The sequence below is a fragment of the Telopea speciosissima genome, chromosome 1 (assembly GCF_018873765.1).
Source record: "Telopea speciosissima isolate NSW1024214 ecotype Mountain lineage chromosome 1, Tspe_v1, whole genome shotgun sequence".
Classification (NCBI taxonomy): Eukaryota; Viridiplantae; Streptophyta; class Magnoliopsida; order Proteales; family Proteaceae; genus Telopea; species Telopea speciosissima.
In genome coordinates, this window is record NC_057916.1 from 3,476,189 (window position 1) to 3,499,713 (window position 23,525).

A 23,525-nucleotide genomic window follows, 5' to 3' on the forward strand; every position below is an offset into this window, starting at 1 on the left:
GTGTGTTTTTAATAAATGAATTCTCCCTCAATTATAACCACCGACCAACCAGCAACACCTTTTATTTTTCCCATAAAAAATATCTTTCTATTTTTCTTCTACATTTTCTTTTAAAAAATTTCAGATCCTTTGTGCTTATTTGCTAAAATACGCATTGGGTCAAATAAGTTAAAACTCTATTTTTTTCTTAAAAAAATTAAGTTATTCATATTTTTAATTTTTTTGGTAAAGATTAAGTTATTCATATGACAACGGAATGTTATGTCTTTTTAATTTAAATCTAGATCATCCATTTTTTATGTCTTTTTAATTTAAATGGTTTGTTTCCATTTCATAGTTAGAAGAGTGTACAAGTATTATACATATGTATGGATATACACAAGATGTATGTCAATACAAAAGGGGATATTTGATTGGATTAAACTCTGAAATTTGACACGTGGTTAAGGTAGACCATGTCGTCTCTATCCAACAGTTAGAATGGACATGTCATTTGTCTGCATGGCAAAATAAACACCTTGTGACATTGAAAAAAATAATATACATATGAAGTAATAATAATTTATCATTTTTATTTTTATTTTTTTTTAAATATGTGGGATTTGGATGCAAAGTAAGATGGAATTTAATAGTAACCAAACATGGGATGAATTGGAAAAAATGATATAAATTTTTTTTTTGATAGAAAAAAACAACATAATCACATTTGGTAATAATTACAAAAGTTTATTTTTTATGTTTGAAAAAATCTCTTTCCTTCCCTTTAATTTCATTTAAAAATTATTTTATATCCTTACCTTCAACAATTTTTGGGAATAAGACAAGTGGCAATTAAATGAAGGTGTCAAACTCTAAACAAACACACATAATTGATAAGAATCCGATAAGAGAAAACTGAAACCAAACCGAGGGCCTTCCCTTATTAATTAGGTTGGTTTCAGTTTGTCCCAATTCCATCCAATTGAACTGATAATTTGGCAACCCTGAATCTAGGGGTGTTAAATTTCTAATCGAACCGGTGAATCCGGTCCGAAATAGCCCAAATCCAAAAAGAGCCTTATTGCATCAACTTCAGATTGGGTATTGTTTTTTGGGTAGAAGATTGGGTATTGTGAAAGCGGATGAAAACCGAACTAAACCAAAACCAAATGAACATGGAAAATCAGATCGAAAATCATTAAAAATATATTTTTCTCATAATTATGTATGGGTAAAAGATTTGTACAACGCCAACATAATTTGAAAAATGCATGCTAGCACTTTCATAAGACTCATGTTACTGTAGCTCCACCCCTATAAATGCCTCATATACCTCTCTTATTTGTACTATTTTCCCATAATACCCTTCCTCCAAGGCATGATGAAATTGCACACTATCCATTTAGGAAACCCTCTCCGATTATGTATATATTTTCATGATAAACCGAATTCAAACTGAATCAAACCTAATATCAAATTGATAAAAAATAGGAAATTATCAACGCCACCTCTGACGTTTGCCTATATTTTAAGGGACATCCACAAACTACCATAATATCAATCATTACCCATTTTTGAACATTGTTAACCTATGAAATTTCTTTAACCAATATACCCTTTACACTAAAAACATAAAAAACCTATTCTTAAACAAATTTTCCATTAAAAATTGAATCCAAACGACACTTATTTGGTTTGGTTTCAAATTCAATAACCAGTTCCTTTATTACAACTTACAACAAGAAAATTCCGTGAATGAACTGTTAAGTGTAGAGTTGTAGACTGCTACGCAAGTATTAATTATATTTTGTTTTGTGTAATTGTGTATATATATACGAAGAGGTAAGTGAGGGAGGTGTCAGGTGGGCACAGGATTCCGATCGTGCTGTCATAGGCTGTCGTTTCACGGATTCTCTTCTTTTGTAATAGTGGGCAGAGCTCTCTCTATTTTCGTTTTCTTCCATTCTCTCCATTCGTTGCTCAATCTTCTATTCTTTCTAGTAATTGAAGATCTGAATCTATCCATGGAGGACCGCAAGGAGGTAACTAAGTTTTCTCTGGCTTTCTGTTTTGATTTTTGTTTTCTTTAGCAGCTGAATGAGCTTTATGGTTTGTTGGGTTTGTTAACTCTGAAAAGAAGAGGTCTTTAGGGAATTTTGGGTACTGAAAATGACAATTTCACCCGATTTTTACTCTTCCATTTTGAAGTTTGAACGGAGAGATCTATTTGAAGACTGTTTAGTTCTGCGGTTTGAGAGGTCGTGAAGTCTTTGCTGTTACACTTCGGATTTCGTTTTTCAAGTTTTCGCTTTTTTTCTGGTTTGTGTTACCATTATGTCTTCGCTGCCCCGATTTATTGTTATGAAGCTGGTTCTTGGTGGTACTTCACTCGCTGTTTCGATTTCTAAAGAGCTTTTATTCTTCCTTTCCCCCTCTCTCTGTTTTCCCCCTTTCAAAGCAACCAAGAAGAGAACTTAGCTTTTCGACAGGGAGAAACGATGGTCAATGGTCGTGGCGTTTGAGTATTGAATTACTGAGTTCATGAGCGTCTTTCTTTCCTCTCCTTTCCTTTCTTCTTCTAGGATTTCTGTGTTCCTCGGGTGTGTCGAGTTGAACTATTACACGGCTGATTTTATGTTGGGCAGGGGAGAATTACTTCTGGATTTAGTTGGTGTTATTTTTAAGGGGGTTAGATTGATTTGCGAGAAAAAGTAGAAACCATAATTGGATGGAAATCGAATCTATAATTTTGAAGTGATCTTAAATGGATTTTTTTTTTAGCAGAACGATGTGGGATGGCTATCGGTACCTCAGTTTGGAGACTGGGATCAGAAGGGGAAGCTGCCGGATTACTCAATGGATTTCTCGAAAATAAGGGAGATGAGGAAGCAGAACAAGAGGGACATCTCAAGAGCCAGTCTTGGAAACGAAGAAGAACTCATAGCTTCTCAAAACAAAGAAGAACGTCATCATCATCAAACCACTGATCATGTCCAGCTTAACCCCCACAGTCATTCTCCAACTGTAAGTATCATTACTAATCATAACTCATGAGCTACAGCTTTTATTTTATTTATTGTAATTATTTTGGAACTTTTCTTATTCTTCCTTTTTTTGATCTTTCTTTTCTCTTAAAGAGTTTAGACTATTTATTCAATATTAATCATGTGAGCGTGAGAGAAGCTGCTAACGAAATTGTCTGGTTTAGCAAAGACGCGTTGAAACATTATATGTAGATGGGGCGGTGGTGGGTCTTGGACGAAAAGCCAACTTGGAGACAGGTTGGTTTTGGGGTGAAGAAGAAGAATCTTGATTTCCATCGCTAGGTCGTGGAAAAGTATATGTGAGACTGGATAATATAATCTCTTAGCTCTAGCGCGTATTCTATCTATACAAATAAGACCCAAAAAGGGTGTTTTTTTGGGTAAGGTGTGGTGATGGTGATGGATGATGAAATGTAAAGATATACAACCATGTGGTAGGTGAGGGTGATGCATGCACTTGCAGTTGCAGATGCTGATGAAGTAGATATGGTCAGGTTAAGCCCACTTACTTTTGGGCTTAAGTCTATTGTTCCACTACCTCCATTGATGCTAGAGAAAAGGGGGGGGGGGGGGGGGAGGTCATGTCATGGTTCAAGTAAGCAGAATGGGCAATGGTATCAGCCTCTCCTGATTCCAATTCAGCTGGAATTGGTCACTCACCTGAACCCTAGAAATCCAGTATGAATCGGCTGATGTGAATTGGTGATCGGATTCCAATTGCTTGAACCATGGGTGCATGCCATTGGGGGCAGGTGGAGCAAGGTTTAAAAGAATAGAATCGGGATCTGCATCAGTCCCGGACGTTTTAGATTTGGATCGGATGACTGATCCTTTCAGGTGCAACACACTTGGGTTTGAACAGTGAGCCAAATGGCTCTCAATCAATTTAGTTGGTGGATAGATTGAAGGATTTAGAAGATTGTCTGATTGATCAATCAGTTGGGGATAGGAAGGAATTGATGTTTTGAGCTGCAGTTGGCTTATTGATCAATCTTTCTCCTACTTATCAGCCTTGTTTGCTTGTGATCTTTGGTTCTTTTGCTCTTCTTCCTGTTGGGTTTATTGTTTACTTTTATTTTCATCATGTTAGAACATTTTAAAAATTATCAAATTATCAAATTATCAATGGTTTTATAGCTCGGGGTTGTTTTTTTTTCTGAAATTGTAAGAATTCTTTCTGTTACAGACGAGGAGGGGTCTTCTCAGTTTCTTCAACTGTTGTATAAAAGCTTAGCATGAACCGGTGGATCCATTTGATAATGTTTCCTTTCTTTGTTCATTTATTTTCTTGTCATCTTTTTCTTTGCTGTTTTTTTAGTTCAGCAAAATTATGTGTTCTCTGGATCAGACAGATATAGCCTATAACAGCTTTCTAATTGCATTACCTTATTATAAAAAAATAAAAATAATGGCATTACCTTTCCAATATTTCATTTGTCCCTTCCCCAAGCCCAAGAAGCTTCTCAACTTCCAAAGATGGAGTTGTTTGAAGCCTTGATATGAAGTTAATGAACACTGAATGGTTGTTGAAGTCTTAATTGAACTCATTGGCTGGGTGGGACGGGCAAAGCTGGAGAGTAACTATTGGATTTAATGTTAATTTAAAGCTATAAATGTTCAGGGTCATATGTCTCTACTCTCAAGTAATAGAGATTCAAGATTTAATGTTCTGTACTCTATAAATGTTCAGGGTCATATGTCTCTACTCTCAAGTAATAAAGATTCAAGATTTAATGTTCTGTACTCGGCAGTCAGGAAAGATATTAAAGATAAAGTGTTCCCTGGACCGGACAAAGAGGTGTCAATTACTTTTATTGGAACCCGATATGAAACCCTCTTCGGTCATAACGGAGAGAGTTTTACTTCACCACATCAGCCTAGGGATCATAAACCCTATATGGGTTTAATATGTTTTCCAAAATACCCTTCCACATGCATCTGAAGTCCCACTCCAGAGTCGCGACCCCCAAGTATTTTCCATTCATATTTCAGTCATAGAGATGAATGTATATGTATTAACTTAAGTGGGCCCACTAAGAGGAAGTTCTAAATCCACCCTTGTTGCCTGCATCACACACATTCATGGTTTTAGTGCATGGTATCAGATAGGGTATCAATCATCTGCAAAATCGATACAATACCAATATAATATTGGCAAGGATCAGCCATATCGATAATTTTTTTTAAAAACCATGAATATGTTTTTACTGTTTTACCCCTTCTCCATACTCTGTCACCAATACGATATCAGGATTGTTGACTAGCATATGATACCAATACCTCAAACCATGCACGCATTGCCTGAAAAGGCATTGTAACACAAGTTATAGCTTGTGATCACAAGGACTTGCACATTTCCGTTTTGCATAATAAACGAAGGACTCAATTTTCCTTAAACGGCAGTGAAAAAATCTCTTCATCCATAAGATCTAACCCTCAGATTGGACTGAGAAAAGGTATTCCAGACCTTATACAATACGGAGACGGAGTTAATGACGATATTCTTTACCTCAAGAGTCCAATCAAAGTGACAAATCACCATGGGTGAAGAGAAGTGAGGCACATAATGCTTTTGCTAGTCATACACAACACAACCTTCACAAACACTAGCTTAAGTTACACTTCTGGCTGCTCTCAGCTATTGGGGCTGCCCCAAACATAATTGAGCAGTGAAGGGAATTTTACAGAGGACAAAGACCAGAGAAGGAAATGCACCATGATGCTGGTTTCTTCACTACCAAAAAGTTCTCTTGCTCTCTATAACTTTCTAATAGACTGCCAGTCCCCATCAGAACAAAAACTTGTCAAGGTTCCTTTCAACTTTTCATCTCCTTCAATCACACCTTTTTAATTATCTGAACCACATCTTCATCCTCAAGTTCATGCTCCTAACAAGTATCAAATACAATCATCAACACTTGCAGAACGACATTGAGGGAAGAAATACAAAGTTAAGAAATAATTTTAGCCAGGGGGAGGGGGGTTGGCGAAGAGTTAGAGAACAAACCTTGCCCACTCTCTGTGGTTTGTGTTTTGCGCTTGATCCCCAAACCAATGCACTGATTGTTTGGTCAACATATGTGTTAGTCAAAATCTCATATAAGAATGACATAGGAAAGGCACAAATTCAAACCAAACAGAGATGAACACCAAAGTAGAAAGAGGAAGAAGCCATCCTCCTCAATTTTGTCATCTGTTCAGCACATGCAGGAAAAACTAAGATCCAACAATTTGACTGATCCCACTTCGATCTGATGATTTGAACCATCTAATTGATCATTTGTTTTGATAGTCAAACAAAATAGTACCACATACATATTGCAGAGCCATAGAAAAATGAAAGGTCAGTATGTGTAAGACCTCGGTGGGATCTGCCAAATGTTGACTTCCAGAGCCTGTATGTAGGGCAGTTGCACACAACAGAAAGAGACCAGCTTCCAGTTCTTTTGTCTTCATATTTACTTGCTTGCTTCAAAAAATTAGAATAATATAGAATCAAGGAAGAGGGACAGGGGAACACTCACTACTTGAATTGTTTGAGCATATCTTTATGTATGCGGTTGCAGAAGTCTTCAACTGTTCTCTTCTTGGAGGACAGAATTACAGGGTCTTCATAATCCGGATTTAATCCCTTGGGCTTTGTGTATATGCGTGTTAGATCGAGGTATTCCCATATCTTCTCCAGCAGACCATCAAGGTTCCACTCCAGGTGTGCACTGCAGAATAAAACTCAACAATCAGACATGGAACAAGTGAATTAGGTAGCCACAATAAGCTAACTCAGCTTAGTACAAGAGAGTTGCCAAGTAGATTGATGCTCCCTGAAGAAACTCTAAGCATTAACGTGCTTAATGGAATGAATGACGTGGTAACTGGTGACTACCTTCTCTAAGGCACAGCTCTGGTAAATCTACAATGATTATTATGTAGTATGAAGGGCTATATTAGTCATCACAGAATAGTCGTGGTATATGGGGACTTAGGTTTTAGATTGTTACTGACGACATTCAAATTACATCTCAATCATGTAGAAAAAGCTACTTACAGAGATATTTACAGAGTCATACTTACAGAGATATTTACAGAGTCTTTCCTCAAATAAAAAGAACTAAAGATTTACAAAAAGACATAACCAAACAAAGAAATTAACACAATGCACATATATCAATGTCATCCAAAGTTCTGATTTTACCAATGCAAAAAGAAGTATCTTATTTTTCGTGGCATTTGTTCTATTCCTATCATAGTGGTCAAAGCGTCAAGGCTTTTTTTTGGCAGATTGTTTTACCTAAATTATTTGGCTTTAATATAATGGTGACAATTATAAACAAAGGGATAAGGAAGGAAAAGAGAAAATAGAGTATAGCTGGTGGGTGATATTCATCCAATTGTGCCCATGTGTCCTTTTCCAACCGAGAGTCTCAAGAATGTCTCCGTGTTTCGTGCGACTCTTCATTTCCTCCCGCTCCACTACCCTAATGATTCGTGTGCGTTTTAACAAAAAAAAATTATATATATATTCTTGGTGAACTTGTTTGTCCTTACGTTACAGAGTTACAGTACACCAAAGGGAACTTTAGGGTGGACAGTTGTCTTTGGGTTTGAGAAGTGGGAACGAAACTGTATCCATGTTTTAAAATCGTTCATGTACACTTAGGTCGCCTAGGCACTGGCTAGCGTCCACCTTATTGCCTAGGAAGGCCCTTTGGATGTATAGAGAGAGAGAGAGAGGTACCCCGATATATCCACCATACATTACGGAAATACCCCCAATATCCTTGAAACTAAGTGCCTGCCTAGGCGCAGGTTAGGTTTCCTCATTCCTGGCAACTCACTAGCGCCTAGCCTTGCCTAGATGACCTGACAACCATGCTCAAAAGTACTCACAAACAGTCTTTCCACCCAAAAGCTAACAATGTCCAAGAAGAAAATATAACTGATGAGGCAAGATGAGGAGCATAGCAACTACAATACAATGAATTCATCAAAGATGAGGTTACCTGATTGGGCAGTAGTGAGGAAGTTTGTCCAGAATCTCCAGCTCTTCAAGTGTTATCTGATCCACCTTGTTCACGACATAGATGCAGGGCGTATATATTCTACTACCCTCAATTACATCTATGAGATCATCAGCAGTTGCATCATACCGAAGAGTTATATCAGCATTATGAATTTTGTATTCACCACATATGGCCTTCACTGTTTCAACATCAAGGTGTGTATTTGCCACCGTTGATGTGAAATTAATTCCACCTTTATCTTTCCTCCTAAAAGTCAAATTAGGTGGTTCCTTGTTTAACCTGTAGTCATACATAAAAAATAAAAAAAAAGAATAAAAACTTTGAAGAAGGAAGTACAAACAAGCAGCAGAATGGTTTATATTATATATGACATTTCTACATTGGTGGATCCACAAGGCAAGATAGTGATTACAATCTAACAAATACAAAGACGCACAAACCATAGACAATACAAAGTAACACATATAGCTTCCAATAATCATGAATACATGACATCACTTAAAAGCTAAAATCATTTAAGAACTGCAGAAGAATCATATAAAGTAAAATCGCAATTATCAGGAAAACATACTACTATACTAAGGATACAAGTTATTTATTTATTTCCCTTTTTTTTTTGGGGGGGGGGGGGGGAGATAAGTTATATTCCCTCTATTTGTACATTTAGCCAACAGAATTCATTTGGAAAGTGAACAAAAAGGTTTATAAGAATAAGAACCAAAAGATAATAGAGCCACGTAATTTTCTTCAATCAACACACTGGATTTACCTTTCCTTTTTTCTTTGGGGGTGGGGGGGGGGGGGGGAGGGGGGGGTTGCATGGTTTAAGTAGCTCCTCATAAAAAAAGAGGCAAAACCCGAAAACAGAAAACAACCATTGTACCTTGCGAGGAAACCATCAATGTAGTCCCTGTTACTCCTTACTAGATCAATAAATCAGTGAATAACAAAGAACTCTCTTAAAAGGTAGAGTACATACAGATTCCCAATTGAAAGAGAAGGAGCCTGAAGACCTTGATGCCCTTGAATGAATACACATACAGATATATCTGCATCTTAAGTTGTTAGGGTTTGTCATGCCAGTCCAGACAATATATACTCAAGTATAAGAGCATTTTGTGTTTATGACCTTATAACATCATTTAAGAGATGCTTGGGAAAGAGAGAATAGTCTATAATCACTAGGTAATGGGGGGAATGTCTGGAGATCAATTATATTCATGTTATGCTAGAATTTTCTCAGAGAGGTTCCTTTTGTATGTATTCTCCTTTTCTTTTGCTGCTCTTTGTAAGCCACTTGATACCAACATGATTCTGTTGAAACCTATTAAAAGAAACACATTTTAGCCAGAAAAAAAGAAAGATATCGAATAGGAATGGAGAAATAGGTTCCAACGATGGATGTAGAAAGAGTTCAGATGGTGAGGACACAATAGCATATTGAATAACCTGCTTAATCAATGAGGGAAAGCCTTGGCCAATGATTCCTCCAAGGAGGGCAAGGAATCAATCTGTTGGGAGCAACTTTCAGCAGTGATCCCTCAGTTCTTGAATCAGGTAACCCTCACCTTTTGATCCATCCTCAAGGAGCATACTATTCTCCTTTTAGATTGAGAGATGAGTTGCTGAAGGTGGAACAGAAAAGCTCTCTTCAATTTTATGGAAATCTGGGGCAGCTCGTAAGGACATGCATCTGTTAGCATGTTTCTCAAGGAGTCACGTAATCTTAGTTACAGTGGTGGTTTTTACTAAGCTAGAATGCTGACAACAGTGCAGTTTCAGCATTAAATGCTAGATCCTTAAACCAGTAGGTTTCGGAATCTACTAAGTTGACAATTTGGAGTTCTAGAAACTCTTATTTAGGGCATAACTATCTGTGGAATAGAGACATTGAGGGATCTACAGAAGGGGTACAGACAGTTTTGTACTGGAGAACTTGAATGCATAATCGCATAAATTCACCTTGTGATTGTGAAATTATTTTGAATTTTGTTCCATGAAATATATTTCTAGATGTTTTTCATTGGTTTTCAGTAGAAACTGTAGATTTTGGCATTGTCAAAGTAGAAGGGATTGAACTTCATTGCAGTGGAGGCTCAATGAAAATTATGAAATGCAAGGTGCAAGACAAAAATTATATACTACAAAGCATGTAACTTCCCCGAGGTCTTACCAAGTATGTTAAATTTTGCACAAATGAAAGCATAACCCTGTAATTGATTTAACTGATAAAATAATTAAAAGTGGCATAAATTATATAGAAAAGAAAAAAAGAGGACATAAAAGCAGATAACCTGCCATAATTTGATCTCCCAGAACTCAAAGGAAACAGTGAACAGAAGATTTCACCTATTGTCCTCGGATACTACAAAAAATTGAACCAGAGCTAAATGCAAGAGTGAAAGAAGAAAGAAGGTTAAATTTAATCTAAAATTACCTTATGCCAAATCCTTCAAGCTCTTTCTCTATCAGACGCTTGTGAGTTATCGGTTTTATTGCATCAAGAACAATTAAAATACAATTGCATGTCCTAGCAGTGCTGATAACCTGGATTACAATGCCGCAACATTTCACATTGAGCACTCTAGTATATCCAGTATATGCATCAGAAGCATCAAAGAGGAAAATAACCATCACTAACACAATATATCAATCAGATCATGTGTCACACCAACATCCATTAAAAAGCATTATGTGCATCATAAGATCCATAGCTTGATATGAAATCCAAATAGACCTGCAGAAAGTAACTTATTTAAACAGGATCACCATAAGAGGCACATTTACTTGAGATTTAGCAGGGCTATTCAAAAGATAAATGCCGGATATATAGGACAATTGACTTTACCATCAAACAGGGAACTAGTAATTCAGCAAGAATCGCACTTTTTGGTAGTACAAAGGGGGAATTGGCCCAAAATTGGACAGGGGTCAAAACATAGCCGGGCACTGGCGGCTGACTCAAGTGGCCCCCGAACCACACGAAATGATCGCCTATTACATGGCTCACTAACTCTGCCTGGGGTGGGGGTATCTATTTTCCTACAGAGTGGAATCCAGTGGAGCCAAAAGGGAAGAACCGCTAAAGGTGGATGGTAGAGTATAGCCAAGAGGCTTTCTTGTTCGTAGAGGACCTAACAGAAGCCTATTTATATATATGTATAGGCTCATTAACTTCTGTGCTTGTAAAATCTGCGAGTTTGTGTGTGTGTGTGTGAACCATTCATATTTTTTCTTGTGGCAGAAAATCAGATAAATAATCATCATTTCAAACACAAGGTGAGGTGGTTGTTTTGTCCATTTTCAATTCCTAAGCCTGAACATTTCTAATAGCCAAGTAGATGATCGATAAGTAAAATTATCCAGAAAAACTATCCAATAGAAATCTTGATTTTTTTTATTAGTGATTTTAAATGATACTGTTATACGCTGATGGGGTCTTTTCTGACAGATGCATTTCAGAGCCAGTGATTTCAATGTTTTTATGACTGCAATCAATAACCTCCACAGGAATGTCATCATTAGACCTAAGGATTCCCATCAAAGCCCGAAGTTTAAAGTATCAGTAGCAACAACAGTATTTATAAGTCTGTTTCAAGAGAACCATTATGGATATGGATATGCTTGTATAAACAAGGAAATGCAAGACACACAGCAATTATAGAAATATTATAAATACATGTTTAAAGCAAATTATGTTGGATAAGGTACAGATAATGCAAGCTGTATTAGCAATAAACATAATGGAAAACAATAAATGAAAAGAAAAAACTCAAAAAAATACTCAACTTTGATTTTTTCAGTCCCAACTTCAATTTAATACAACCAAACCTTAATTTTGGTCATTTTGGCCTTGAGATCACAATGGAAAGTGATAAATTTGAAAGGATGGGCAGACTAAGAAGAAGTTGACATAATAGATGGTTTACACCATACTAGTCATATACTGAAGTACTGGTTAGTGTTTTTCACATCATGCACTATAAGTATTGTCATGACTTGTACTTAGGGTACACTTAGATATCAAAGAAGCTCATAGTTTGCCTGCAGCATTCAAAAACCTTGCATTAACTGGGAACAGAATCCACAACACAAACTGAGTCATGAATGGAGTTAGCTAATTGACATCTAAAGGATGGATGTAGTCATCATGGAAGCAATAGATTAGACTCTTTAATGAGGTCATGAAATCTCTATTTTCATCTAGAACATGAGGCCAAGTAACGAAGAACACCAGAAGATTTTCCCTAAACTGATACGAAATAAGGGACCAGGTAATACTGAAAATAAAGATCATGCCTCAGTCCCAGCAAGGATAAAGTCATCAACTGCAATCCCGAGCAAAGATTTAGGGTACTTTAGATGATAGAGCATAAAATACAATCAGGAAACTGTAAACTTGGAGGGAATCTAGGAATTTGAAACATGTCATCCAGCAAATTACTATTTCCATTGTATGCTTATCAGATAACAGTATGCAGTTGCAACACAAAACTGAGAAGCAATAAAGAAGCATATAAATTACAGAACAAGGTGTTAGAAACAAGAATAAGGGCATTTTACCTGCCTTCCTCTACCTTTCCCGTCCTTTGCACCCTCAATAATCCCAGGAAGATCCAATAACTGCCAGGGGAGAAAAAGAGAGAGCTTTAAAAGAAAGTGAAGTCGAAATATTTACCGACATTTCTGACCTAACAATACCCATAAGTTTTGGAGACACTATTAAAAACAAGATGAACATCATGCATGAAATTTACTGCAGCTTTAAATGAATAAGCCACATTCATCAGTTTTACACACTTTCCAACACAGCATGTAATGCCTACAATGTTAGTGGCACAAAAGGAATTTTTATATTCTAGTTACATTTGAATTTAATTTTGTAAAAAAAAATTTTGACCCTTAATAGTTGTGAAGTTCCAAGAAGAATAATAGTAAGGATATAAAATCTCAGATTCATGAAATAAAGTGATTGGCCTCGTATGTTGTTTCTATCAAACAAAACTGATCCTGGTTGATTGGCTCCTAGTTAGTCTCCTACCAATCTAGGACTACATTAAAAACCTTAATGATGACTACAAGTCTCAATGCAGAAATCAGCCGAATCATAGAGATCTCAACCAAAACAAATGGTACTAAAGCAACTAGCAGTGAAATTTAACTACTAGGAGTTCTTTTGATGTCAATAAAGCATTAAATATGCAGTCAAAGACAAATTGAAATCAACAAAATATGCTAGCTTAGTCTATGGTTTCAAAACAAAAGGAGAAGATATTTAGTTCCCAAAATACTCTTCGGTAGAGGCCTTGCCTATATTCAACATATTTTTATTCTGTAAGGAAGCAGCTAGACTGCTGGTAGCATGATTAAACACTGCAGTTGCATGCAGGGGAAACATATAAACTATGTTGGCGGAAGTGTTGCCTCAATATGGGTTAAGAGTCGAAACAAAACACGGAGAGTATGAGCTATTGGTCAAAAATCAGAAACCATAAAAAAAAAAAAGGATCTGTGAAAGCTATGCTGCATTCTTATATTTAGCATCAGAGTCTGACACTACTGAGTGCCATGTTTGACGAACCCTAATAAATTAAGTTCCATTGATTGGGGAAGATAGACTTAGTTGAGCTGTTGAAATAGGAGTTAGTAACTAATAAATTGGATTCAAAAGTAGGAAATCTTATAAATTATAGCATTTACCTATATACAGAGTGTATACATAAGTAAAATGCTATTGTCTTTGTTAGCTAGAAACTTTATATAGGACAGCAGTTGACTCCTATATAATGATGATAATTTACGTCATAGTAACAGAAAGGAAAGAAAAGCAAAAATCTCCAGAGTCTCACTCAAGTGTCCCTGGAATTTGGAATTCAATAAGTGGCCACAACAGAAATTTCATTGCAAGTCCAAGTGAGATAGCTTGAAAAATAACAATCAATTGTCAATTAAATGCAAAATCATAGAACACAAGAAATTTTGAATAAAAAAAAATTCCAAATCAGGATTTAAGTACTACATAGTATCACAAAAGTTATCCACTGAGAAGATTACTGCACCCCAAAAATCTAATTTTGGGAGAATGAAGGACAACTTTTATAATCACAGATATATAGAGCTACCAGCAGCACCAAGAAGGACCTCCTAAGCTTTTGACGAAGGATAGATACCTGAATTTTAGCTCCTCTATACGTTATAACACCAGGAATGCAGGTTAATGTAGTAAATTCATAGGACGCAACCTGCAAATCATGAGAGTTGTTAAGAATTGGCAGAAAATTCTCAAATGCAGACTCGATAACATATCTTACATGTATTGTCAATAAGAAAAGGTAAGAGATCCAGAAAGGCATCGTATTTCAAGTCTTAAGTCAAGACTTCATGCAAAGGCTTAAGAACATGATAACATTTAAAAAATAAAATCAACCTGAAATGGTGCTCTTTGATGAGTGCATAAACTAAGAAGATAAATCAGAAACAAATGTGCAGGCGCAAAAATCTAGGATGTTTAGATGGTGTTTAGAAACATTTTCATTTGTTTTCGTTTAAAAACAGCAAAAACGGTTTTGTTTTTGTTTATGTTTTAGACACACAAACTATCCAGACACAATTGTTCTTAAAAATTACAAAAATAGAAAGAGTGTTTGGCAGTTTGCCTATACGCACATCAGATCTGTCTTTAATTCAAAATCCATGATGAAAGCTCCAAAATCCATGATCAGTAGTGAACAGCCAAGATTCAATAAATCTCTGCTACTTTAGGGTTGAAATTCAGAGAGAGATGTGCAATCTGAAAATCCAGATTTGGATCTCAGATGCAAGCAAGTCCAATAATCAAATCTGTGAGCAGATCTGATATAAAGGAAGCAACTATGTTGTTAAGGGAAGGAAGACAGATGAGATCGATCTTCTTGGGAGGAAGATGAGAGAAGAAGAGAAGAGAAGAAATCAGTTTTGGGATACAAATCCTGATGCAATGCTCAACAGTACCATAGCTCTTGGAAAAAACTCATCGATTTCCTCTCTCTTCCATTGTGGTGGAGATGTTCTTCCAACCACTCAATCCAATTTAATAATGTGCTGAGGAGAGTCACAATTCCCAATAAGCACCATCACAATACTGAGAAATGGAGAATTCAACAAAGACATTGTCCTCATACTCAATGATGATCTGATTGGTCTTTGATAACATCTCCACCACAGATCGTGAGACGAAATTGTCGCTTTGCCCTTAATCAATGAACAAAATAGCAAGCTTTCCATTGGGCAAGCGAACTATAAACTTGAACACAAAGGAATCCATGGTCAGGTTTGCTTTGATACCAATTAATGCAATTTGAAATCTAGATTTGGACCTCAGATGCAAGCAGATCCAATAATTAAATCTGAGATAAAGGAAGCAACTACGTTGTTAAGGGAAGAAATCAGATCGATGGAAAGGGAGGAGGAGAGATGCAATTGGTCTTCTTGGGAGGAAGAAGAGAGAAGAAGAGAACAGAAGAGAAGGAAAGAATTCAGGTTCGGGATACCAGTCCCGTATCCACTACTTCACAGCACCAAAACTCTTAGAAAAAACACATTCTTTTACTCAAATCATCTCTAATTGATAGGGTATATATATTATATATATATACATACATACATTCTAAAATTCCTAATTTGACTCATAAATGGACTCCTAATCGCTCTAATACACTCAATAAAGTAAATAAACTAAAAACATAACTCTATAGCTATTAAGTAATTTAATCTAATTCAAACACTCGACTTAACTAATAATCCCGTGTACTAACTTTATCCCCACTTTATGGACTTATAAATTATCCCCATTACATCAATAAACCCAAAGATAAGAAGCCTAAGGTCCATAGAACCCATACATTAGCCAAATTAAAGTCTTTTGAGGCCCAAATAACCCAATTGGACAATCTTAACTGCATCAGAGAGAGTTTTTCAGAAAATCCTTCCTTTCATTTGACATCTTACTTGGGATTTTGCACATTTTTTTTTCTCCCAGAGTCAATCTGAGAAAGAAGCACACGAACACCCATGTGCCCAAAGGAGACGACCAGCAAGGCACAAGCAGGAGATTCTGAACCACCATCTGCAAGAGGAAGGGGGAGAGGGAGAGAGAGAGAGAGGCTTCATGTTGTGGTAGACGGAGTACCAATTCCATGCCGGACTGGGTAGAGAGGGATTCTGGGGCTGCTGTTTGCAGACAGAAAGAAGTGGTAGAGAGAGAGGATGAAACTCTGCTCCTATGGTTTGGGCGAAATGAGAAAGGTGGATGGGAGACAATGGTCTGCTGGAGGTTTTATATTTGCGGTGTTATAATGGTACAAAGACCATTTTTCTTCCACTGAACACATACATTTTAAACAACTGTGCAAAAATGAAAAAACCGCATCACTTCTATTTTTTTCTTGAAGCATCTTGTTATTGCTTCCAAATTTGCTCTTTTTTTTTGGGTTTTCTTGTGACAAAAAGAAAAGATGGAAGAAAATGCGAAGCAAGACAAACAGTGTTTTCGGCTGGGAAAAAAATAACAAAAAAATAAAACATGTCAAAATTCCATCTTAATTGTTCATAAGGCTAAGTTTCATAAAGCAACTTTTTATGGCCATTTTGCAGCAGGATCTGCTTGTTTCTTATAGGCTTACAGCATCCTGAACTTCTTTAAATCCATCACACCTTTATGAACTCAGATCCATCCTAAATTTTGACCATCCATGTCTTTCCTCAGTACTTATCACACATATTTTTGGTCTACCCCTTGTTCTTCTAGTTCCTCTAAATCTGTACCATATAACTTCTTACTGGTGCACATATGTATCAGATGAATGACAGAAGGAGAAAGCCGGCCTAGAAAACAAAAGCACAAGGGCAGAGAGAAAGAGATTGGGGGGGGGGGGGGAGCTAGAGGGAGAGAGAGATAGAGAGAGATGCCAACAAAGAGTATGTCCTAAGTGGGAATGAACAGAAACTGCAGCCTTTTCAGGTCTTACCAGAAGAGCAAGCATTATACAGGCTGAAGATAGGGAAAAACAAGGTAAAACAGACGACAAAGCAACAAAAGACAACCACCATTACTCAAGACCACCCAACCTAAGGAAAGTAAATTTCTCAATTCATGTTTCATAAATAACATGAGGAAAGTTTTAAAAAAAATATACTAAACAGCAATCCAACTCATGCAATAACATGCAGGAGACGCATACCTCTGAAAAAGTGCCCGTTAATTTATTCAGAAGGGTTGATTTCCCAACTGAGGGGAAGCCCACTAGACCAACTCTTGCATCTCCACTTTTGGTAACATCAAACCCTTCACCTGCACCACCACCTCCTTTTGATGGAGGAGCAAGGAGGTCCCGTCTTAGCTTTGCAAGTTTAGCCTAGATCAACAAATGAGATCAAAGCAGATTACTTCTGTTAAAAGTAACTTGAAACTACAGACACAAATTAATTAAATGACAAAGTTCACATCAATTCTATGCCTGGAAAGAAAGAAGTCCATCAATTGTAGTTTAATTCTGTTCAGCAACACAAATTGCAGATAAAACAAAAAAAGTTTGCATAGTGAATTGACAAAATTAATTGTAAATAATCGTAAATGGATGTATAATAAAATTAACATCCTGAAGACAAATTAGATGAAATTTTTTATTAAAAGCACAGAATAATAATTTCAGTTATCAAGAAAAACTACTTAGAAAGAAAAAAAATCACCTTTGCAGAAAGATCTGATGTTGAGCCACTCAACATAAGTTTCAAAACGTTCAAGATTTTGTACACACATCAGATAAAGATAGACATTGATGTTAAAAAGCTAATAAATCATCTATTCCAATAACTATCAGAAACATAGGGATTTTGGACATGATTAAATTATGAAGAAAAAAATTCTCAGCAAAAATAGATTAACCACTCAAATGAAGAAACCAGAAAATGGTCAAAGGAAATAAAAAATCAAAACTAATTAATAAAAGTGACTGAGAAGATGTAGAAGGCTGAAGCTGAACATAGGACCTTCTACTTAAGATCAAAGTTCACCACACTATGCTATTCACCAAAGTACACCTCACTGTGGTCTCTGCTCGTAATCATGATGTGCGTGGCAAGTTCGATCCCAGGGGGCTCTGGTGTATTTTTCTTGGCTATTCTGCCACTTAGAAGGGATATAAATGTTATCATCCTCCCTCGCGGAAGTTGTTTGTCACCATGGACATCGTCTTTCATGAGTTTGAGGCTAATTATCCATCTATTGCACCTCTTCACGGGGAGCCTTCTCCAAGGGAAGATGTGACCTTAATAACTTCTCTGGATATGCCTACAGTGGAAGATATTTCTATTGAACTTGAGGAGGGTGTGACAGGTTTGGAACAGGAGCAACCTTCAGTCCAGAGGGAGCAACTTGAGAAGAGCATGACTGGACAGGAATAGGAGCAGCCCACAGTCCAGGGGGAGCCTCCTCCTCCTGCTCCGTTAAAAGTTTTTGTTTGTACTCAGAGTAAGAACCAAGTTGATGCTACCACCACCATTGCACCTAGCCAACCGTCCTTACCGGATCCAAGTCCTTCAAAAGATCTCACTCCATTTGGTGAGTCTTCTCCTCCTAGTGATCCTAGTCTTAACTTACCAATTGTTGTTTGTAACCCCGTAGAACTTGCACTCAGCATTCCATTTCTAATGTGGTTTTATATGACTCTTTCTCTCTCCGATTATATTTTTGTCTCTTCGTTGTCCTTTGTTTCTATTCCTAACAACTGCTAGGAAGAACTAGCTAATTCAAGGTGGAAAGAGGCAATGAATGAAGAGATGAGGGCTCTTGGGAAGAATGACACGTGGGACTTGGTAAATCTTCCTCCAAAAAAAGAAAACTGTAGACTGCAAGTGGGTTTTTGTAGTTAAACAGAAGGCAGATGGAACAGTGGATAGATATAAAGCAAGGCCGGTTGCTAGGGGATTCACTCAGACATATGTGATTGACTATCAGGGAACCTTTGCTCCAATAGCCAAAATGAACATTTTCTGAGTCACCCTCTCATGTGTAGTCAACCTAGGATGGGATCTTCAGCAACTTGATGTCAAGAATGCCTTCCTCCATAGAGAACTTGAAGAGGAGGTGTAAATATCCCTCTTGGATTTGCTTTACAGGAAACCCATAGCAGAACTTGTAAGCTGAAATGGGCTTCATATGGTCTAAGGCAGTCTCCAAGGGCATGGTTTGGACACTTTCATAAAGCCATGGTGATGTAGATAAGTCACCTAAAGGGTTTTATTGAAAATAAACTTTAGGTTGGGTCATATATGTATTGAGACTTTGATCCCATGGGTTTACCTTGTAACTGGCCAATTTAATGAGCCTAAAATATGGGTAGAAAGTAGGAAAACGGGATTTGCTTCATTAGTTTAGTTAAGAGTCCTATTTTGAGTCTGATTTCTTTATTATTTCACTTTCTTAGTCAATTTAGGTTAGTTTATTAGTTAAGGATAAGGTTAGGCCTTTCTTTTTTAGTGTCTAAGTCTCTTTTTGAGTCTTCTATATAAGTTTGTAAGGGAGGCCAACATTGTACACGAATTTGAATGAATAGAAAAGTTGTTTATGCAATGTTGAAAATCCTGAGATAGGATGGGTAAGATGCCTAGGCTGAGATAGCCAACCTCAACCTTCCCCAATCCCGTTCCATCCGTTCTTGAATCCAAACCCTAATTTTGTTCAAATCGATCTCAAGAGTGCTAAAAGCTGTTGAGATTTCTTTGAATTGATTGTCACATCGATTTCTTGAAGATTACCTCATCAAGATCATTGCTATTTCAACAGGTTACAAATTTGTGTGTTTTTATCTGTTATTTCAACCAAGGAAATCGTTCCCCCATTTGACTTCCTATTGTTCTCTTGGTTCCCTCATATGATTTCTTATTTATTGGAGCGTTTTCTATTTGATCCTGCCTAGGATTAGACCTATTCAGGTTCTAGTCTTACATTATTTGGTATCAGAGCTATAGGTACACCGTACACCAAGTACAAGTGACCAAATCACTCTTCAACAACTGGCTAATATAGTCAAAGGTTTTTCTGAAGAGATGAAAACGATGGAGCAACAAATAAATACAATGTCTCAGCAGGGTAATGCAAAACGATTCACTCCACGGTTAGGTAATGGTTACTATGCAAAATTCTGCCCGCAAAGAGGGAAGGCAGACTCAGTGATCACAGCCATTGAATCCATTCCGGAGATGTTGGTGTGTGAACAACATCTTGATGGTGATTGGGCTGTTAATGTTGCTCTGAAGGAGAAGAGTCTGAAGACACACTGAATGATAGCATTGACATCTATGAGGTTAATGTTGAGGTTAATGCTAGGATTTCTTTCAACTGATTGTCACATCGACTTCTTAAAGATTACCACATCAAGATCATTGCTGCTTCAACAAGTTACAAATTTGTGGGCTTTTATTTGTTATTTCAACCAAGGAAATTGTTTCCTCATTTGAGTTCCCATTGTTCTCTTGGTTCCTTCATATGATTTCTTATGTATATAAAGGAGGGATTTCTATTTGATCCTGCCTGGGATTAAACCTATTCAAGTTCTAGTCTTACATTAGATGGTGTCCATTGGCTATAAACAAAGTAATGCAGATCATACTTTGTTTATTAAGAAGACAGGTGATCACATTACAGTCTTTATGGATAACCAGTGAGCATTGAATGCCACCAGTCATTATGGCCAAACATAATGGATGAGTCAGAGATGGCTCGAAGAATGATTTTTTGATTGTCTACATAGATGATATTGTAATTACCGGAAGCAGTGTTGATGAGATATCTCAACTAAAGGCATACTTGGGAACAAAGTTTGAGATCAAGGACTTGGGTAAGTTGCGATATTTCCTTGGCATAGAAGTTTCTCATTCAGCACAAGGTATCTTCCTCTCTCAACAGAAGTATACTCTTGACTTCTTATCAGATATAGGAATGTTGAGTTGTAAATCAACATATACTCCTTTAGAACCTAATTCCCATCTCAAGGACAAGGATGGTGAATTACTTGACAAAGGTAGCTATCAGAGGTTGGTTGAAAGACTAATATAGCTATCCCACACTTGGCCAGACATAGTTATTGTTGTTAGTAGGGTCAAATCAATTTATGCATGATCCTCACTCAACACATCAGGAGGAAGTCTATAGGATTTTGAGATATTTAAAATCAGCTCCTGGGAGGTGTCCTTTTGTCTCCTCACAATCATTTTGCGAATTGAGGTCTTTACTAATACAGATTGGGCCGATTGCCGAGATGAATAGAAGGTCTACCTAACGGTATTGAACTTTGGTTAGTTGCAACATTATCACTTGGTGTAGCAACAAACAAGCAGTGGTTGCTCACTTGCTCGGTCTAGTGCAAAAGCTGAATTTTGGGCTAGGACCCATGGCATATGTGAACTTCTTTGGCTCCAAGGTCTTCTTCAAGATCTTGTGTCCCAATTGAACTACCTATGCGTCCATAGTGTGATAGTAAATCAGCAATCAGCATAGCACATAACCCAATTCATCAAAGAAAAGTTGGAACAAGGAGTTATTTGTGTTCAATTTGTTCAGTCAAATTCACAGTTAGCTGATGTATTTACTAAGGGCCTTAGTGTTAAAAGTTTTATTCCTATTGCTAGCAAGTTGGGCATATTCGATATCTATGCACCAACTTGAGGGGGAATGTTGTAATATGGGTACAAGGGTAGAATTGTCCATTAAGGTTTTATTAGTGTTAACCTAGGGGCATTATTGTACTTGTACCTCACAGCATTTTATTATACATAAAGCTGGGCGAGTGTCTCATAGACATGAGCTCAATTCCCCAAAACCATCACTCAACTACTTTTGTTGTCCCAATTCATTCCCAGGAACAAGAAAATGAACCGGTGTTAACAAACAGATTTCTACTCTTTTTTTGTTCCTAGGAATAAAAAAACAGCAAAAACTAACAAAAAAATTGAACATTTAAAAGAATCGTACCATATTAGTTAGTTGATGGTAGGATGCAAGTTATGTATCAAATGCGAAATCAAGATGGTTCTTCATGAATTAGTATACACACATTTTACCTTGTAAAACATTAAAACTCCTAATCAAGCCACACTGATTATTTGAAAAAGGAAGAACTTTTAGTTGAATATTCTCTTCTCTTTCTTCTTTTTTCTTATTACCAAATCATTTAGGAAAACCGAATCAGAAAGAATGGCATACAGTGAAGGAAATCAGTAAAACTAGCCGGAAAAAATAAAATAAAAAACATGATTAGATAATGCAGTTGTTGTGAAAATCAAGGGAAAAAACCTGATAACAGATAACATTAGAACAATATTCATTTTCTGAAACAAATATTAACCAGTAAATTGATAGGTACCTTAAGCAACCCCAGGTGATGGGCCGTTGCTTTGTTCTTTTGAGTCCTCGCCATCTGCAATAAAGAAGAAGGATATTGTGAACAATTAAATCCTTAACATATTCACACAAATTCATTACAGTTGTGAATATAAACGTATGTTCTCCAAAACAATAATCCTGACATGATGTAGAAAAAATCAGTGGATGACCTTTTAAGACTACAAGTTACCAAAGAGATTTACACTCGAGTGAGAGCAGAGGTGACTATCCAGATAGGGAGAAAAAGCTATAAACAATATAAGGATTACAAATTAACATAAAATATGAGCTCCATTTCAACTCTTGGTAATCCAGATGAAGTTCAAAAAAATTCATTTACAGGTATGATTCGAATTCTCGCACTAGCTTTTTACATAACACGGCAAATTAAGAACAAAAAAAATTGTCAAGTTACGAGCAAGAAGAAATGATTTGGTATTGTAGGCACCAATGTAACAGCCTAGAAAAAGAATCATATTCTTTTAACAAAACCTCAATAAAGGAACAAAGCTTTGATAATAAAGATGTGATAGGGTTCGCAGATAGATAAATCGTGGTTCAAAGAACGAATCAACACATACCTCGTCCTCGATATCTTTGATTTTTTGCATTACGGTCGCCATTGTTGAAACTTGGAACACAAAATCTGATGAATAGACAAACTTCCCTTGATCACAGCGAGAATGAAATGCAGGATGCTTGGATGTTTCGCTCTGTTTCTACAGAGGAAAACAGAAGAGAGCGACTCATATATATCGTGTGTAAATTTACGACAATGCCATCAGGTGGTAAATCGTAATTGTAAATATCAAGAAAGTGTGAAATGACGAAAAGGGTCCTGATTCTTAATTTATTAACAAATTTATACTTTGCTTCATTTTAAAGCACTCCCTTGTCTCTCTTATCGTTAAGCGAGGAATCTTCCTTCGAGTCGGAGCCAAGCCTAACTAGTCTTCCCGCCCTACCTACCTTTGTGGTCTTTGTCCAATTGATTGCTCTCTCAGTCTCCCACTCTCACACTCGAGTCTTTAGTCTTCGGCCCTCTACTTTAGGGCTTCCACT

At 36.8% G+C, this 23,525-nt stretch overlaps 2 protein-coding genes and 1 long non-coding RNA gene across 3 annotated transcripts; 1 reads left to right on the forward strand and 2 right to left on the reverse strand.

Moving 5' to 3' along the window:
- Positions 1-1,969: 1,969 nt before the first annotated feature.
- LOC122657327 lies at positions 1,970-4,411 on the forward strand. The gene is made up of 3 exons (XM_043852000.1): positions 1,970-2,021; positions 2,764-3,003; positions 4,210-4,411. The coding sequence occupies exons 1-3, from the start codon at positions 2,004-2,006 to the stop codon at positions 4,255-4,257; spliced, it is 306 nt and encodes a 101-aa protein (XP_043707935.1). The 5' UTR covers positions 1,970-2,003; the 3' UTR covers positions 4,258-4,411.
- Positions 4,344-4,636, reverse strand: LOC122657336. Its single transcript, XR_006332294.1, has 2 exons — positions 4,442-4,636; positions 4,344-4,408 (listed from the first exon to the last, which is right to left on the reverse strand). It is a non-coding gene; the product is annotated as an uncharacterized LOC122657336 (long non-coding RNA).
- A 1,023-nt stretch (positions 4,637-5,659) lies between these two features.
- On the reverse strand, positions 5,660-23,193 carry LOC122660452 (developmentally-regulated G-protein 3). Its single transcript, XM_043855762.1, has 10 exons — positions 23,045-23,193; positions 22,444-22,497; positions 17,263-17,436; positions 14,215-14,286; positions 12,608-12,667; positions 10,482-10,591; positions 8,024-8,323; positions 6,548-6,739; positions 6,031-6,082; positions 5,660-5,911 (listed from the first exon to the last, which is right to left on the reverse strand). The coding sequence occupies exons 1-10, from the start codon at positions 23,084-23,086 to the stop codon at positions 5,861-5,863; spliced, it is 1,107 nt and encodes a 368-aa protein (XP_043711697.1). The 5' UTR covers positions 23,087-23,193; the 3' UTR covers positions 5,660-5,860.
- Between the last annotated feature and the right edge of the window lie 332 nt (positions 23,194-23,525).

Coding starts and splice junctions, on each gene's coding strand:
- LOC122660452 (XM_043855762.1), bottom strand. CDS start 23,086: ATGGCGACCGTAATGCAAAAAATCAAAGATATCGAGGACGAG. Junction 22,498..23,044: donor TCAAAGATATCGAGGACGAG/GTATGTGTTGAT, acceptor TCTTTATTGCAG/ATGGCGAGGACTCAAAAGAA. Junction 6,740..8,023: donor CCTCACTACTGCCCAATCAG/GTAACCTCATCT, acceptor TTTATTCTGCAG/TGCACACCTGGAGTGGAACC.
- LOC122657327 (XM_043852000.1), top strand. Junction 3,004..4,209: donor CCCACAGTCATTCTCCAACT/GTAAGTATCATT, acceptor TTTCTGTTACAG/ACGAGGAGGGGTCTTCTCAG.